General features: G+C 44.1%; 3 protein-coding genes across 3 annotated transcripts; 1 reads left to right on the forward strand and 2 right to left on the reverse strand.

The window, feature by feature from the left end:
* Positions 1-319: 319 nt before the first annotated feature.
* O0I10_008634 (uncharacterized protein) lies at positions 320-2,571 on the forward strand (the record flags this gene model as incomplete). Its single annotated transcript, XM_058488636.1, has 12 exons — positions 320-481; positions 551-667; positions 739-822; positions 891-956; positions 1,011-1,083; positions 1,147-1,464; positions 1,527-1,591; positions 1,653-1,820; positions 1,880-1,966; positions 2,026-2,180; positions 2,244-2,382; positions 2,437-2,571. 12 exons carry the CDS (start codon positions 320-322, stop codon positions 2,569-2,571), a joined length of 1,569 nt encoding a protein of 522 aa, XP_058340661.1.
* A 254-nt stretch (positions 2,572-2,825) lies between these two features.
* O0I10_008635 (uncharacterized protein) lies at positions 2,826-12,206 on the reverse strand (the record flags this gene model as incomplete). Its single annotated transcript, XM_058488637.1, has 14 exons — positions 2,826-4,793; positions 4,860-5,140; positions 5,199-5,610; positions 5,674-6,093; positions 6,151-6,970; positions 7,036-7,466; positions 7,522-8,055; positions 8,114-9,412; positions 9,477-10,541; positions 10,605-10,900; positions 10,958-11,822; positions 11,884-11,966; positions 12,024-12,087; positions 12,153-12,206. 14 exons carry the CDS (start codon positions 12,204-12,206, stop codon positions 2,826-2,828), a joined length of 8,592 nt encoding a protein of 2,863 aa, XP_058340662.1.
* A 5,185-nt stretch (positions 12,207-17,391) lies between these two features.
* O0I10_008636 (uncharacterized protein) lies at positions 17,392-19,114 on the reverse strand (the record flags this gene model as incomplete). Its single annotated transcript, XM_058488638.1, has 5 exons — positions 17,392-17,480; positions 17,542-17,589; positions 18,091-18,414; positions 18,489-18,584; positions 18,652-19,114. 5 exons carry the CDS (start codon positions 19,112-19,114, stop codon positions 17,392-17,394), a joined length of 1,020 nt encoding a protein of 339 aa, XP_058340663.1.
* Between the last annotated feature and the right edge of the window lie 20 nt (positions 19,115-19,134).

The raw sequence follows: 19,134 nt of genomic DNA on the forward strand, positions 1-19,134 counted from the left end.
CACAGCCTAATGCACATCTATTGCAACAGTGATGGGAAAAGGTCCCGGCATGATGAAAAAAGGGGTGGAAAGAAGGAAAAAAAAGTGGTGTCATCTCATAATAAAACAGGGCTGTGTCGTCAAATCAGAATGCAACACATGCAACACTGTGCTAATTGAATCACCACTCGTAGCATTTTGTTTACCTATTTCTGATGCCGCTATTATTATATCATGTCAAGCAGGGCAGCGACTGAGACAACACACGTGGCAAAGCTTTAAAGGAAGTCTATGTACCTGTTGCATAGCTTCTTTTTCTCTTTATACAACACACTCACTCATGGCATTTCGCAATCGGCATTCCTTTTTCTCAATACCCTTTTTTACATTCCTTCTTTTATTATTCCACATTGCCCATGCCGGCTTCCAACCCGTCTTACAAGAAACAAAACCAATCGACTTTGTCGAGAATGTACTAGAGCCGTCCGAAAACTATTGTAATGTGAGTGCCTTCACACTAAGCAACTTGCGATGTATAGGCTGTCACCCCCCACTAACGATAAAGCTATAGCCATCGGGTCAAATTGAAGATACGTGTTGCGACTTTCGCAGTGTGGAGGAGCTTCAACGGGACGCGTTTGACAAGATCCAAGCCCTCGTTCATTCCAAATTCTTCCGGTATTATAAGGTAAGTGGGTACACATAACAAGGCAATAAAGAAAAAGATGGCATGATGGTAATAGAGATTCCTTTTTGTAGATTAACTTGTGGCGAGAATGTCCTTTTTGGAATGAAGATGGATTTTGCATGAATCGGGATTGTGCAGTGGAGACAACGGATGAGGTATGTATAGATAACATGATCAACGGATGGATTACTAAGCAAGCATACAATACACATCTCTACTTTAGTCATCACTACCAGAAGAATGGCGTCAACCTGCATTGAGCGCTGTTCAGATTTCCCCGAAAGGATCGGTAATACAACAATGATGGTATCCTGGCTACAATCTCTATTGACACCTTTTATAGGGATTTCAGCCTTTTCAAGAATGCAAATATAAAGATCAAGACTTTTGCCTATTGAATGACGAGTTTGATTCAGGTATAACTAACTTGGGCTTTATATATGCATACAAGGATCGATACTCATTGTTTTTGTATGTAGAATGTGTCTATGTTGATTTGACTGAGAACCCAGAACGCTTTACCGGATACGCAGGACAATCATCAGCACGTGTATGGAATGCCATTTATCGAGAAAACTGCTTTAATGTGGTGGACAAGATGACTGAAGGGTGCCAAACATGCAACAACAACAACCAACTCGGCCAAAAGACATCAACCGCCACTTCACCTAACTTTGCATCTGTCCCCAGCAATACGGATCAACTACGCCATTTCTTGAGTGACATTGCTGAAAAACCCGATGAAGGAGATGAAGAAGTGTGCTTGGAGAAACGTGTTTATTATCGATTGATATCAGGTAATAAGAGGCTGCTGCTGCTTTTTGGAATGGATGGCGGGCTTACCCAGGGGAGAGAATAGGTTTGCATTCATCCATCTCCATCCATATTTGCGACGAATACTTTGATCAAAGCACAGGCCAATGGGTAAGATAGAAAATGAAATACACGATTGTGTGTGTGTGTGTGCTTACACGTACTCTTTTAGAAACAAAATCTCGACTGCTTTGTCAACAGGATTGGATCACATCCCGAGCGCTTGCAAAACATCTATTTTACGTATGCTGTAGTCGTACGTGCAGTACAAAAGTTGGGAGGATACATGAAGGCATACAACTTTTGTACGGGGGATGATAAGGAGGATCAAGCAACCAAGGTAGGTTATTTCCATGGTGGCTATAAAATGGATCTCTCGTTGACACTTTTTGATATTAGAATGCCGTCCTGGATTTGATCAATACGTTTAGTTCATGCCCTACCACCTTTGATGAAAGCACCATGTTCCAAGGTCCCGATGCTAAGGTTTGTATACATGTGCATATGACTTGTTTACAATTGGTATTAAACTTTTGTTCTTGTAGGCATTGAAGCTCGAATTCAGGGATCATTTCCGTAATGTGACAAGCATCATGGATTGTGTTGGCTGTGAGAAATGTCGACTCTGGGGCAAGATTCAAACCACTGGATTGGCAACGGCATTGAAAATCCTTTTCTCATACGAGGAGGATAGCCTTGAGTAAGCTTTAATCATGTGATCTCAAAATGTGCGTTTAGGACTAACATCTCACACACCCCATAGTCCTTTACGCAACCCTGGCCTTCTTCAACGCACCGAAATTGTTGCCCTGTTCAATACGCTTAACCGTTTCACTGAGAGCTTACACGCCATCGAGCGATTTAGAGAGCTTTATTATGAGCGTTCCCATCCTACATCACAGGTAATGTTTCAATGAAGATATCATTATGTGGATGCTAATAGCTTTATGTTATAGGTTAAGGGTGCATCATTTATCTACAACTTGCTATCTAAAGGTGCAGCTAAACTTGAGAGCACTTTGGCACAGTGGAATATACCTTTACCAAGTGTCATGCGTAGATTATTAGATACATTGATTCCCTCGCACTAGTAATACTAATAAAAGCATTCAATGAATAAGCATGTGAAATGTGATATTGCCAACTCCCCAATGATTATCAATGAAACATGAATGATTATCAGATTATGACTTTGGGTAATAAAAGAGGGAGAGAGGTTGTTGTTCTTCTTATCTAATAGGCGTATTGTTGTGTGGATGTGGTGTATATGTGCGTTGTATATATGTATACGTGTGTGTGTGTGTGTAATTAGCGTGATGAATAGGGTTGGTATCTGTAGTATCTATTACTCTGTGATGCGTTCAAGCAATTTGCTAGCCAATTGTGCATTCCTTGCAATGTTCACCTTGCCAGCACCAAGCGTAGGATCACCAAGTGCAGGGAATCCAAGTTCGTCAAGATAGGCCCTTTGACTGCGTCGGCTCAAGGAGTGATTGAATGCAGGTTCAGAGCATGCGGTGATGAGAATGCTCTTGACGGCATCAATGACAGCATAATTTTGACCGCTGACAACAATTTGATTCATCTTGGGAAGAAGCGCTTCATACACAAGCGCGAAGACTTCAGGGATGGAGACAGCTGCTTCAGCAAGGAAGCTGTACAAGAACAGGCGTTCGGATTCATTCTCGGCTGTGTTGAGTAAAGCAACCAATAAGGACACCAAAAGTAATGCCGTGGTATTATCAGGGATCTCAAGGGCATCAAAGAGTCGTACATGTTGCAAGGGTGATGATCCAACAAAGGCGCCATTTGTTGTTGTCGTGAGAGCTGCACCTGATGCAATCATGGCAACAGCATTGCCCGCTTCCACATTGGCAGCCGTAGCGGCAGCAGCAGCATCAAGCTGATCCACATCATTGATACATGCCAAACGTAATAATTCTCGTAATGCATTGTTCTTGGCAGCCAATGGCAATAAGCCTGCTAGATAACCAAGTGTGCGTGCTTCAACCATGTTTTGTTCAAGTGACTTTTTGCAATCGATCTCGAGGAAAGTGGTCAAGCACTGGAAGACGACATCCTTGTTGTAGCTGCTGTTGTTGTGATAATGGCTGCTGCTGTGATGTTGCATTCCCTTGAGTAAAACACCTGCGACAGCAAATGAAAAATGCGTCTCAAAGCTCACACCACTAATGGCATCGAGTTCCTTGGCAATATCTCCAAGAGGTACACGTGCATCCATTAATACATCCATCACGGGTCGATAAGCAAACACCTTGTGTGCGTCAAGAGCACGAAGGACCGATTGAAGGAATTCAGCTGCAGGAGCAAAGATGGCTGGATGACCCATTTGGACGAGTGAAATGGCGAGCCAAAACAGGGGTTGCAGGTATCGTGAATCGGGTGGCAGATTATCAATGACGTTGCTAAGACACATCATGATGCTGACGATCAAGCTTGAATCGCTCTCGTTAAAGATGGCAAGGGCACCACGCAAAGCAACCAGGACTTGATAAATAAGATCATCATCCACTTCATCTTGGGCAAGACAACCAAGGACTACAAACGAACGTGGTTGAATAGCAGGGTTGAATTGGAAAGCTGTGCTTGCCACAAGACCCATCCATCGTGCACGCCACATGTTTGCAACATCCACTGAAGGTGCACCAATGTTGACAGCTTCAAGTAATAAACGAATGATGCTTTCAAGGGAAGACAAGTTGACGGTATCAGCAACATCGGTCATCGTTTCTTGCGTAATGGTGAATGCATTTGCATGCGGCTTGGTCAATCCAAAGTAGACACGATTCTTGCTATCGCACAAGTCATTCAAAACAAAATGAAGCTTCTTGATGTTTTCATCCGATTGTGGCATGCCAGTGCACAAGGTATGGATCATGTTGACGACCAGCTCATGAATGGATGCACGAATCAAGGTAGGGCCTGTACCAACCAACATGGTCACAATGTGGAAGATTTCTGGTAGATAGGGCTTGCCAGGTCCAATATTGTTGAAGGATAACATCAGCACAAAACGTAACAGAACAGCAATCTCGGCCCATGCTGGATGTTCAGTCAAGCTGCGACAAGGTCGTAAAGAGGTATGCTGAATCACACGTCGTAATCGGCTAATCACCTTGCCACGCACTGAAATACTCGACATGGTTACAATCGTATCAGCCATCACTTCAGCTTGTGGAGATCCAACACCGTGCTCAACAGAGTATTGTACAAATGCATCGATGATCAAGTTGATCATATCATCCACCTTGGCAAGGGTCTTCCAAACCTTAGCTTGCACGTGCTTGTACATCTGTATACATCATCACCCACTATTAGTTCCTATATACACCACCGCCTTATGTTTCAGTATACTTACATCCGATCGTGTCACTGTCAATTCAATGAGTAGACGCAAAATATCCTTCGTCTTGGCCAAATTCTTGTTATTGTCATCGGGTGTTGCGCGACTGAACAATGCCATATTGCGTAGCCAAGGTGCCATGTAAGCCAAACATAGCTGTCGCATCAATTCACTCGACTTGTTGAAGCCGACCAAACATTCATTCAAGAACTCCAATGTAAGATATTGCTCCGTGGATGCCAAACTCTCGCTAATGCTGACAATGAAATCGGTGCTATTGGCAGGGATACACAAGTCTACATACATAGCCATGAGTACTTTGATTCCCATCCTAGAAATAGCCCCCAAACTTACCTCGTGTATTCAGCAATTGATTACCAACATCGAATCGGAAGGTTAAGCTCAATGCATAGAGCAAATTGTATGCTGCCAAACGTAAGCCGGGATCATCACTGCCAATATTCAAAAGTGACATGTTGAGTAGTCGGCCTGGTACATCATTGGGTCGAATGGCACGTTCATTGGGTCCACCAGGCTTGGATGCTTCATATCGGTTCTTGTTGTAGCGCAAAAGTGCCAAGATGGCATCACGTTTGGAAGCCGACAACACCATGGATGACTTGCCATGGTCATACTTGATCACAAGTTCTCCTCCACCATGCTCATGCTTCGTATTTGGCAAAGGCTCCATGTCATCAATATCTGAGATATGGTACACGTCGTTGAAGATAGTGTGCAATGGCAGGTAGACTTCTTGCTTACGCACCTAATAGTAGAATACAATCATGAATAGGCTGCCAAACGGTCCTTCCATCAACCACCAACTTACCGTAATAAGCTGCAAATGCTCCTGGCCAACCTTGACAATGACAGGTACAGAGGATGATTTAAGATTCACCATGCGTGTCACGGGTGAAAAGGTGGTGTGGGGTGCACGCTCGAGATCAATGGTTTCCTTGGGCAAGTGTACTTCTGAAGGAGCAATGCGCTCATGTAGCTCAGCTAACGTAATTGCAAATTGTGCTCGCTTGACAAGTCGATTGACGATTTCACGTGGTAGTTTGGCAATGTATCGCTGCGTAAAGGAGTTGCAATTGTACAAATGGACGGCCACAAGGTAATCATTCATCTCAGTAAAGATCAATTGAAAGAATTGGGTCAACCAATGAGTAGGGATGGCGTGGGATGCATTGAACCGGGTAAGATCGAATAAAAGCTCGAAAGGTCGGTTGAGATGTGGTTCCAGTACCTATAATGGATGCATTGTGAGAATGCATATACGTATATGAAGCATTGTATAATTTACCCGAAGCATGTAATAAATCAGCAACTCGAAATCACAGGTCTCAGCATCCACATTGCGAGTGATCAAATAAAACACAGGACGTCCACCCTTGGATACGCCAGCATGATAAAAGATATTCTTGGAGCTGATGGGTGATACATCACGATGGCTGTTGCGGCGGATGAATTCACTATAGTCGTGGTTGCTATTGGTGATGGCATAGTTGCGTGAAAATGAGAGCTCGTTGTCTGCAAGGTCACTTGGCCGGCCAATTTGTGCAATAAGTGTCGATAACTTATCAAGTGTCTTTTTCCATTCGAGTAGCGATTGCTGGTTGGTGGTGGTTGCTGCGCTGCTCTTGTTGCCATTGTTGTTATTGTTGTTGCTCTTGGCCTTACGTGTTGCAAGCTCACGACTCATTCGTTCAATGTTCTCATACAAATAGCGGTGTAAACGATTGTGTCCTTTTTGGTCCATGTGTGCAAGTGCTACGTTCTTTTGATCACGAGGTTGAACGGCTGTAGAAATCTCACGCAAAAAGCTGGTGACCTTGTAAATGTTGTCAGTCACAAAGTCGTTGAGCACGATCATATGGGTTTCCTTGACACCAAATAGAACGTTGTTGGCAAGATTCTGCATCACACGTGTTGCTTGTAATAACAACTTTCGCACGTCTTTGTTGCGTGGTGTGGCTTGCTTGGAAAGACCAGCGCTGTCGGGTGTCACAATAGCAGGACCAAAGAGTCGCAAAAACACAAAGCTACCAATGGCCGTGTTCTTCGCTTCTGAATAACGCTTATATACTGCACTGCCAATCAATGACAATTCTTCACGGAAAGACCTGTCATAGATGAATTACTACGTAAGCTTATTGATCATGGTAATCAATCCAAAGGTATAACTTACGGTGGTGCATGGGAAGCTGATGCACAAATGGCATTCAATAAGATCTCCGTGGCACGAATAACATTCTGCTTATTACGCATAAGATCATCACTTGGACCTAGCTTTTGAGGATCAAGCTCCCAGGTCGTTTGGTCGTCTGGCAACGCATTGATGGCCTCCATGGCAGGTTGCAACGTGATACGCACATAATCAACACACACCGATTTGGCATACGTCGATAGCAAGCGAGTGGACATGGTTGTACTACGGAATAATGTAGCTTCTTGCTCGGTGGATAAGATCTCCTTGTCAATAGCAGCTTGCAAAAGCGGCACCACATGATCACGTGATTCAAACACAGCCAACAGCGTTTCAGCCAATCCAGCCGCCTCAGTAGCAGGGCAAACATCACATAATGCCATCACCACATCCATATCAGCTTCTACCACCATCTATAGGATGAACAAAGGTAAGCCATTATCCATCGATATATAGATGCACACTTACATCCACCAACTTTTCAAAGCGATCTGCCATAACGTTTTCAGCTAACGTCTCAAATTCTGTGCCTTGGTTTAGGATGTTGGTCAAGACTTGCATGAATGCTGCACGTGTACGTGTATCCTCGTGATAGCCCATTGCCAACGAGTACTTTAGACCAGCGTCCACGTTGGCACTCAATAAATTGGACATGGCAAGAATGGTGGAATCCTTGAGTGGCGATAGGTCTTGATAATTCTCGGGTGGTTTGCTAGCCGTGAGCACCTCTTTGTTATTCTTGATCACCGTAGCATTGTTGAGCTCAATCTCATTCAAACGACATCGATTAAGGAGCTTCAAGAAGAATGTAAAGTACTTGTAAAAGAGCTTGCTCTTGACTTGATTACTATCAGCATCACGCAATGGCTCCGAAGGCTGCAGTGGCAAATGTTGTAATAACGCAACAATGGCTTTGAGACATGCTTGATCCAAATCTCGATGCAACTTCTCGCTTTGGGCTACATCTTGCATAAGATGGCTGCTCTTGGAATCAGCCTTTTGCTAGTAGAGGACACATCAGTCTCGAGGAAAAAAGACACGCATGACTACTACTACTTACCAATGCAAAATCGCTTGTCCATTCAACCATGAGCTCCAACAACTTGTTACGCAGCCTCATTTCCTCACGGATGATAATCTTTTCCTTTTTGGTCATGATGGTCTCGACAAGATGGCACATTTTGATCTTGATACGCAACACGTGGAAACTGCTTGCCGGCAACTTGTTGAGATAGTGGGCAAATTGACGCACCAAGGTGCTAAACTCGATACTCAAAAGACAATCGTTTGGATCCACGAGACGATCGAGAATAAGCTTGAGTACAAGGACGGCTTGTTCCACGAACAAAGTATTGCGTGCCGATGGGATTGCTTCACGCTCATGATTAAAGCAGCGCGCCATGGTCTTTTCCAAATGTCGAAAGAGGATAGCATACAATGTAGGCGACAAGTCTGATCCAAGAATTTCCTTGACACCTTCACGAATAAACACATTATCGGATACCAGCAAGTTGGTCATTTCGGCAATGAATCCATCCACCAACATGGCAGGTTCTGAAGATGCAGACGAGGATGCCGATTGACGTCGTCGATCACTGTTGCTACTACTACCCTTGCTAGGCACAGTAGGTGTCATGAGGCAACAGCCTCCCAATGCTGCAAGGAATCCCGTATAATTTTGCCATAGCGTTTGCTTCTCATCATCCATTTCAATACGAACGCCATGATTAGATGCATTGGTAGTGCCTGGAACAGGTGCTGAAGAACCAGCGGTTTTGACAGCTGTGGGCTGTGGCGATGTTGAGGATGATGAGGAAGATGTACCACTTGTTGTTGCTTTTGTTGATTTGACGACTTTTTTGGGCGTCATGCCTGGAGACACATCTTGTCCCGAATGGTGATCATTGTCGTCATCGTCGTGATGGTGATGATGGTGATGATGGGATGCTTGTGCAGCGGCAACGCGTGCAGCATTGCTGGCAGCCAACAATTGGGTAAGCATTTTCCATCGTTTCCATGTCTCTTCCCAAGCAGCAAGAGTACCAGGTGTATGCTGAGTAATGAGACGCATGTATTTGCGAATACGCTTTTGTTGCACCTTGCGTCCCAAAAACACTGAATCCTCTGAAGCCAATCCCGAATACACTGGAAGATTACAAAGGAGCGTAATTTGATTTTGTTGTGGTGGCTCTTCATCATCACCCACTAAATGGGCTTCCTCACATAGATAACCAAGACATTTGATGGCATCAGAGCACACATCGGGTACCGGCCAGCATAATGACACGAGCAATGCAATTTCCAAGGCTACGGATGCTTGTAATCTTTCACGCGTATCAGCTCCTTCAGTGACACGATGCTACATGAAACAAATATTTGGGTCAATTTGCATGATCCTAATACAGATCTATATTTATGTGTACCTGTTGTCCTTCCAAAAATGTATTTCGTGCCACAAACAATTTCATGAGCAGGTTAAGCAATGACTTGAGACCTTCTTCACCCTGCTTATTGTCCAAGATTTGCTTGGCAAGGATAAACACGACCTTGCTTGAGACTCTCCAAAAGTTGACCATCACATAGCGATCAGGGCCCCATTGAGTGATGTTTTCTGGTACATGCAACTTTGCAAGACATTCATGGATGGATTGACGGATACCTTGGTCGGGATGATGTTGAAACAAGGTTGCCATGGCAGTCATGACGGCTGCTGTTTCATCAATGGTTGGGTCATTGTCGTTTCTACGCAACAGCACAAGCAATGGATCCACACGAAACAGTCGTAAAAGATCTTGCAACAACTCGATGCGATGCTGAGCGCCAGATCGGAAAATGATAGCACGTCCTTCAGGTGAAGTACCAACACGTCTTGGTCCTGGCGGTGGTGATTGTGCAGCAGCTGCACCAGCCGCCACGGCTGCTGTTGTTGAGGATGGGATGGGTGTCACTGGTTGCTGGGCAATGTTCAAGATGCTACTCGTATCCTTTCCTGATGCATTCAACTCCGCATTCATGGTTTGAAGGAACAGCTTGCGTAGTGGTGAGCAAATGTACTTGTACAAGGAACGCAAGCAAGGGTTCCATGGCAACCGATTCTCATCACGTGCGATTTCCAAACATGCCTTTACGAATGCCAATTTGAAAATGAGTGGGACGCTTTCTTCAAGACATTGTGGAATCAAATGCTGTAACGTATTGTCGGGATCCAACCGAATGCGTGCAAGAATATAGTCCGTGACCAACACTTGGTGATTGATAATGTACCCCAAACTCGCTGCCGTGGCAATATCAGCTGCAATGTTGCGACTGAAATCCCATACTTTTTCTCGTAAATCATCCTCAATATCCGCTGCAATATGCCGTAGCACACTATCCTCGGTAGGTGGTACATAAGTTGCTGCCTTGCATAGATCGACATAACAAATGGCTGCAATATCGGCTGTCTTTGTGGTTTTCAATGACTTGCGTAGCATACTCAAGAAACTCGTCTATGAAGAAAACATGTATAAGCAACACGAGTTATATTACTTTATGGTTTTCCTTTCACTTACCCTTCGATTTTGGAGAGATGGATTATCGAGGAAGGCTTGTAACAGGAGATCTTGAGACAATACAAGGAGAATCGTTTGTACAGGCCATAGGATCGCTTTTTTGCGTGGATTGTCAGCAGCCGAATTGCACATATCAAACAAGATCTCGGATCCAGCCACAAGTCGATTATTGCTCGCACATAGCTCATCAAATTCTTCAGGGTACGTTTCAATCCACCGCCAAATAGCCTTTCGCATCATCTTTGAAAACAACAATTTGCCCTGGCGCTTCATTTGCAAGAAATATGAGCTCAATTCTACCATAGGAGCGATGCATTAGTCCTTGATCCCATCCATGAATGCTCCTTTCTTACCTGAGAGTACAATTTGTACACGTTGTCTATTCAAGCAACTGAATTCCAGCATGCGAATCTCGGGTGGATTAAGTTCAGAGCCTTCGCCCATGGCACCAAGGATATGTACAGCATTCTTAATCTTTGCATAATACGTTGACCAATTGCTTGCACTGACATAATAAAGGACACGGCCTGCCGTCTTGTAAATGTCGAGAGTGATTGACAATGTCTTTTGATCCATGTGACCACTGATAGCGGGCGATAACGTATCAATTGGGTATTCCGAAGGTGTGGATGTATATTGATCGTTGGCTTCTTCAATCAAATGGCTCTGATATAGAAATCGTCCAATCAATGCAAGTAGATAGGTGACAAGTGCTTCATCCAAAGGTGGTGGATCAATCATTCGGCTGTTGTTGTTATGTCGTTGATCATGGGTCGAGTCATCCTCCTCATCCTCCTCATCCTCATCTTGGCTATCGTCTGGATCATGATTATCGAGTGCTGTAATAGAGGATACGGATCGACGATTGTCATTGTTGTTGTTGTTGTTGTTGGGACTCTTGGATCGCCCATAACCTGAAGATACAGGTGCCTCAAGGAATTCACGACCTTCAGCTATGGATGACATGGCACCTGTGGCACTGGCAGCAGCCATGGCTTCAGCTGTATTGCTTGCATCGGTGGGTCGACGTCGCATGCTTTGACTCGTCATACTACCGCTGCTGGTATCGCCTCCATTACTATTACGAATGCTGCGTTCTCGATATGTTTTCCAATGATGTTGCATGCATGCTGATAAAAGTCGAAGCACGAATAATTGAGATTGAAGCACATCAAGGGGAATGTGTTGTTCAAGTGGAGATGTAGGTGTTTGATAACTCTATACCGGAAACCATGCGTTATCATTGGCTGAAGATGTGTGCGTGTGTTCATAGATATACCTTGGATACATTCTCAAGCACAGTGCCGAGCGAATTTGCGATAGTTGAGAGTTTATAGCGAGAAAGTTCAATGATAGCGGCCACTATTATTCCCACAGTGAGTCTTTTTATGTATCACTCATGTAAGCGTCGTATCTTACCCGTTTGTTGAACAATGGGGTCTTGCTCGAGACTTTCAATCTTGCGTCCACTGTTGATGGGAAGCTATGTATCGAGATGGGAGAGTGAGTGGGCGGGGAATGCTGCTCGAGATAAAGAAGGCTACATACTCGAACCGCGACGCGATTGATCAAGCTAACAATGAGTTTGGTGTTGGAACGCATGTCGAGAGGGATGACTGATAAAAGGTGCTGAACGATTCACACGCTACACGAGGGAGAGAGCAACAGACGCACACAGACGCAGACTATGAACGTGCCAGTGAATTGAAAAGAGGAAAGAAAAGAGAGAGAGAGAGAGAGATAAAGAGATGGATTGCTGGTTGCCAGAGAGTGGACGGGGTCAAATAGGGCGCATGCACTGCACGGGCCGAGGCAAATGAAAAAGCAAAACGAGAAAGAGAGAGAGAGAGAGAAAGGGATTGTGTGTGTGTGTGTACGTGAAGATGTGTTGTATGTAGGTGCGTGTGTTACTATGTCCAAAGTTAATGTGATGGCCCAGACAAGTGGTAGTAAAGCGGAGATACACTTACAAAGTATTCTCTTTTCTCACATGCGTTTCTGTGAATGTGTGTGAGAGAGGGATCAGCAAGCACCTTGTTGCGTTTTAACCCCCCCCCCCCTTGACAGGTAAAAAAGTAATAGGAATCTCCACGTTCAGGAACCGATATTGCCCCGAGCACTCGTTTTATAACCTCCCTTGACACGACCCTGTTAACATGATCTCTCATTCTCCTCTCTCTCCCTCTCCTAATCCCTTTCTCTTTCTTAAACCCCTATAGCCTCCCAAACGTGGCATTGGCTATCTTGGTTTGGCTCATTCAGAACCAAGGTTCTTTGTAACGAAATTTAAGGTTGCACATTGTTATACATGACGAATCGCATGATTGGCTGCGGATCTACAATATAGAGCTCTGGTGCAACTTAAAAGTTAAAAAGCACAAGCACACGTAAAATGGCGCGTCAAGTCAGATATTGTAACTGTATTTGGATTCATGCAAAAGCATATTGTATGCTGATGCCATCTTGCTTTTTTCGTTTTTCGCCTCCTTTTGTTTCATTGTATAGCCCTTCTCGACAACAGCTATATATATCCATGGACGAATAGCTTGCAAAGTGATGGGTCCAAAAACTTGGGTACCTTTTTAACCCCCCGAAACTTATTGCATGTCGCCGATTTGTTTCATCACTTAACATTGCATGAAAAGCTATCATGACCTACACAAGAAATGACAGCTGCATTGTTGTTACACGCCACTAAGCGTTCTTTAACACTGTTTTCACGGTAAGAATTAATCAAACTTTCTAACGCGTAATGATGACAGAGAAAAAAACATGCCATATTACCCTCTTTGCGGAAGTTAATGCGGTACAGAAATCATACGACGACGGCATTGATCTGCCTTGTCAAACCTTGTATCCCACCTACCATGTAACACGCTTCACACGACGCGACATCTTCTATGAGCGGTGCCATTGTCGGCATTATCAGCGCGCGCACATGTAATAATTCGCCCGCAATACATCGAATGCTATTAGAATGATAAAGTGTAATCAATTGGCCATACGATTCTTATACTCGTGCTATGCCATATTACTCAAGGCGGTGGTATCCATGTATACCTCAAACAGCATGTTGTCCACCATCATTCATATGTAACTTTAATATTGGATTGTGCGAATCAGATTGCTCGCCTATTATTGGCACCTATTGAATAAATCACAGCTTCATTTACCAACAACTCCTTGGTCTGTCATTTATTTAAGATAGCTAATGGCGCGGAATAAAACCCACCCTACAAGAGAAACTTGTAAGCCAAGCTACTTAAGGTATACGGTGGGATACTAGAAGTAGGACTTGTTCTGTCGCACAAATCCAATCCATAAACGGTTCTATTGTAATGAAATCTTCACACAAGTTTGATATACATGAAAAGTGGCTCTTGACGTTTTGCTTTGTACCGGATGCGTCCGGTCTATTTGCCACTTTGGTAAATGCCACTCATTCTCTGAGAGGATAAAAACTTGGAGCTATCTTTAAACACCCTTGTGCCTCGACAATACCTGATCTTCTTGGTTCCTTCTTTGTGTTACCATGGGTGGCAACTATCATGACCCAAGTAAACCTCAATGATGGGTGGTGTGTAAAATGTAATAGAGCTATTATGAAAAATAAGGACATACCCTAAAGAATTCAATCCTTTTTCCAGGTGTGTCGTCCCACATCACGTAAGGGATTATTCATTTACATGGCACAAGAGCGTAATAAGATCTCATTGTATCGATGTATGTACGTATGATGAGTACCACCATTCAGCCAAAGAAACCGTATCCATGGATACCATATAACCTTTGAGCTCACATGATGGTGAAAATGATAATGGTGTAATGTTCAAAGACAATGTACATTGGTTCGCATGTCAGCTGCTATTACAACATCGTGCCGCTTCCTTCAAAGCTATCCTCTTCTTGACAAGATGATCATAACAGCAATCATCAAAAAGATCCAAAAAGAAATCACCAACTGCAATGAGTAAAGATCGTATCACCCAGGAGGATGAGCCATGTTTATATAAGCATGAAGTGCTTGATCCATCATCAAGAAACGCGACTGCTAAAGTGAAGAACCCCTTTTGAATAATGACCGTGAAACGATTTACTAGCATCATTGCATAATCAGCCATCCAATATCGCAGTGCATGAAAGAAAGGTGGCAACGGAAGTGATTTAATTTTAAGTATATGTCGTGAAACCTATCATGAGAAGAGCATGCTGTTCGCACAGAAGCCCAACACGCCCACAGTCGGAGGGATCACAAGATCGTGTTAGCCCATTGCATAACCTCTCGATGTTCTTGATCTTCCATAATATGATCCACGTATTTACATAATATCACAAGGTGCTGTTGGCCCAGCCAAGTTGGTTTGTTGTCATAAAGACCCCACATTTGATTGTAAAGTTTAGAGATACAGACACCTTTATGTTTTACCTATGCTGTAAGCGTGACGGAGTTGCCTTTTTCCTAGTGGATGGTGTCGGTTGCATGAACAGAAGGATGAAGAGCTGAGTGTAATGGCAAGTGGTAGTTACACACGAACATCCTTGACAGGTTGTTGCACAAATGGATCATGATCATGATTGCCTTGGGGAAGTTAAGTATACAACATCCAAAAGTGAAGGTGTGTCAAGGTTTGTGTATGGCAATAATGGCTCAATATCGCATTTTGAAACTTGCACACAAGGTGCACTAGACTCAGCCGAGCAACTTTGTTCTCATAAAGACCCCACGTTTCATTGTAAGATTTTGAGGTACAGACACCTTTATGTTTTCACTATGGTGTAAGCGTGATGCTATATGGAAAGTGACCTTTGTTCGTTGTCAAGTAGCTGGACCATGCAGAGGAGCGTGTTTGTGTAACACGCTCGATTCTGCATGACTGAAAGGGTGGATGCATGATACTTGTACACTATTTAATAATAGTTCACATATTGGCAGCTGATAGCATCTTCTTTCCGTTCGCCATTGTTGCCCAAACCAACGCATACGAACGATTCCCCTGATCCAGCCTATCATCTTCATCCTTCAACTTTCTTGCCGAGGGGATTTGACCGAGTAATGCTCAAACAAAAAACATCATCCAATGTCCAAAGAATCAAATTGGTAAGTTATTTGTAAACAGCCACTTGATAGCCCATTCCTCCCATTCACCTTTGTTGTCCAATCCAATGCATACGAACGATTGTCCTGCTCCAGCCCATCTCCACCATCATTTAACTTTCTTGATCCGATGAGATTTGACTGAAAAACGTTCAAGCACAAGTGTCATCCAAGCATGAGTAAATTGTTGTTGATTTCCACTTCTTCCACTCAGCTTCTTCCCTCTTCCTCCCGTTCTCAACTGTTGGTCCCCATTCAAGTACAATTACCCACCTGCAAACCATTGTCCTGCTTCAACCCATCATGTCAATCCTACAATTGTCTTGATCCGATTGTCTTTGACTGAATGGCTAAGTCCATGGCGTGTACACAGCCTTTTTGTCACTCTCCTACAACACACGAGTCTCTTAACACAACACCTTCTCTTGTACACTCCACCACCACAATCGGGCGTAACAGCATCCATTCCAGCAAGGTGTTTGACTCCATTGTCTCAAGTTACTTGCATCAACTTGCCTTACAGCCTTTTGCATCGGCTTCACCACCAATAAATTGAAGAGAGCTCATGCCAAGAGAGAAAGGACTTGTGCCAATTGATTGCCTTGTCATCCACATCAGCTTCACCACCAATAAAATGAAGAGAGCTCATGCCAATAGAGAAAGGACTTGCGCCATTGATAGTCTTTGTCGTCCATATCGGCTCCACCATCAACAAAATGAAGAGAGGACTTGTGCCAACGTTGGTAATCTTGTCATCCGCCACCAATAGAATGAAGAGAGGTCTCATGGCAATAGAGAGGCGTGTCCCAAATGATAGTCCTTGTCATCCACATCGGCTTCACCACCGATAAAAAGAAAAGAGAACTCTTCCTCAAAAGAGCAGGAGCTCAAACTCTGGCTTCAGGAAGAACCCACAACACCAGAACAGAACGTGACATTCCAGTACACCAGTGCATCTATAAAATGAAGGAATCAAGCATGCAGGATTTACACCCTTCGAGAGAACCTACACACAACGCCTACCACTTCGAGAGCGCTACCATGACGACCACATACCATTCCAGGCCCCAAGCCCCAAAACTACGATGCCCGTGCAAGTCGATGTCTTGATGCTTTGTTTTTTCCAAGTACCCACTTCAAAGATGATTACCGCTTGTGCCCAAACACCATCATCCAAAAATGTAAGGGCGGCCAAACTATGTAGGGATGTATCACGGCATATATATACCATGACCCACCCCCACAATAAAAGACAAAAGATGATTAGCATATTGGTATCCAAGAAGTGTCACTGATTCAACTTGCCTTTTCAAGTACAATCCCATGCCCCAGTGGGTAACATGATGAGTGAATCGCCCTTTGGCTCTTGATCCACGAGGAGAAGACACCACAAATGCTTTGTGACTTAATCGTAGCATGGGAACAAGGGATCCTTGGAACGATACGTCATCGCCATGGCAACGCCCTAAAAGTGATAGGCGTTGATATGCAAGAAACTCCCGTCGGGATACCTTCATGCTGATCCTTCCGTATGTGCAAGCAACTGGCATAGCTGAAATGCACGCCTGAATCTGGGCTGGGGTTTTCCATCCACCAAACTCTCTCGCAATTCTTGCTGAGAAACTCTATGGGCACCTATATATAATATACATGTGAGTGATTAAAGCCATGGCATACATTGTAAGTAACTTACTATGCGTCTTCATTGAAGACTACTTCATCAAAGGGATCGATAAAATCGGTCCCCATGATCTCTGCAAGGATATCGTCTCCGCCCATGACTAATGCATCATAAGTTAGTTTAATATAAAGTCATTCATCCCAATGTGCAAGTATACTTACATGAATCTGCTTGTTCAGCATGTTCAGACAAAATTGGTGATGCAAGCTCTGCCTCCGTAAAGAGCAATGTGGATGATGATGGTGATGCCGATGGTAATACAGGTGATAATAATGATGGCATAGGTGATAGTGATGATGGTATCGGTGATAATGATGATGGTAGTATAGGCGATAATGATGATGCTGATAGTACAGGTGATGATGATGATGGTATAGGTGATGATGATAGTGGTGGTATACATGATGATGATGTTGTTGTCTCTGGCCGTTGGAGCCGTCTTCTTGGTCTTAGTATCGGCCTATACTCGTATCCCCAGGATGACGATGAGGATGCAGGTGATGGTGGTGATGATGGTGGCGGGGATATTAATGGTGATGATGGTGGCGGTGATATTAATGGTGATGGTGGTGGCCTTGGTGGTGATGGTGGCGGTCTTGCAAGTGGAGGTGGTTGACTCCTACTTGGTCTCTGCCATCGAAGGCGACTTCTAGGCCGTATGACGGGCCTTCGGAACTGTAACCGTGATCGGTTGTTGTTGTTGCTGCTACCTGTGCTTGACGCAACAGGTATTGCTGATGCCGCTGGTGCTGATGATGCTGCTGCGACTACTGCTGCTACTACTACTTCCGGTGTTGCCTCCGGATGAATGATGGGTGGTGGTGGGATCACCTGGGTATACAAAATTGGCGGTTGTGGTTGTTGTTGTTGTTGTTGTTGTGGTGGCGGTTGTTGTTGTTGTGGTGGTGGTTGTTGTGGTGGTGGCGGTGGTGGTGGTGGCAATGGCAACGGGAAGGATGGTGGTGATGGCAATGGTGACGCCATTGGGGTATCTTCAAGTTCTTGAACTTGTGGCTCTGAGGCATCTGTGCCTTCTATAAAAGTAATAAGATGGGATTAATATGATATCACTTCATCTGGTAGCAACCCCAATATCCAATGCACTTACCATCCTCTACGGTTTCTCGCAACTCAGGAGTGTCAGGAATTGCATCCGGTACTGCCGTGTCTTGGTCATAAAGATCCAACATGTGGAGAGCTTCGCCTATAAAGAAGATCAGTCAGCATCAATGTATTGCTGAAGAGAAGATCCTTTCATATAGAATACTTACAAAGCTCGTCCATGGATGATGCAGATGATGATGATGCAGATGACAATGATGATGACGATGATGATGCAGAAGATGACGATGCAGATGATGATGATGATGATGCAGAAGATGATGATGATGATGATGATGATGACAATGATGATGCAGATGAAGAAGATGATGATGATACAGATGAAGATGCCAATGAAGAAGATGCAGATGAAGAAGATGCCAATGCTGAAGAAGATGCCAATGCTGAAGAAGATGCAGATGATGATGGTGATGGTGATGATGCTGATGCTGCTGCTGTAGTAGTAGTAGAACTTGGTGCCGGTAAGCCGTACACATGCTGCATGGCTTTATGCATAGCCATTCCTCGAAGCAACTTTGGTGGTGACCGTGTGCTTGTAACTTGCTTGGATGGTTTGAAAAGATCCACAGCTGATGATGGGTTGAAAACAGCATCACCCTCCAAGGCCGACATGTTGCCATGATGACGGCGCA

Source organism: Lichtheimia ornata (assembly GCF_029851405.1).
Source record: "Lichtheimia ornata isolate CBS 291.66 chromosome Unknown scaffold00046, whole genome shotgun sequence".
Taxonomy (NCBI): Eukaryota; Fungi; Mucoromycota; class Mucoromycetes; order Mucorales; family Lichtheimiaceae; genus Lichtheimia; species Lichtheimia ornata.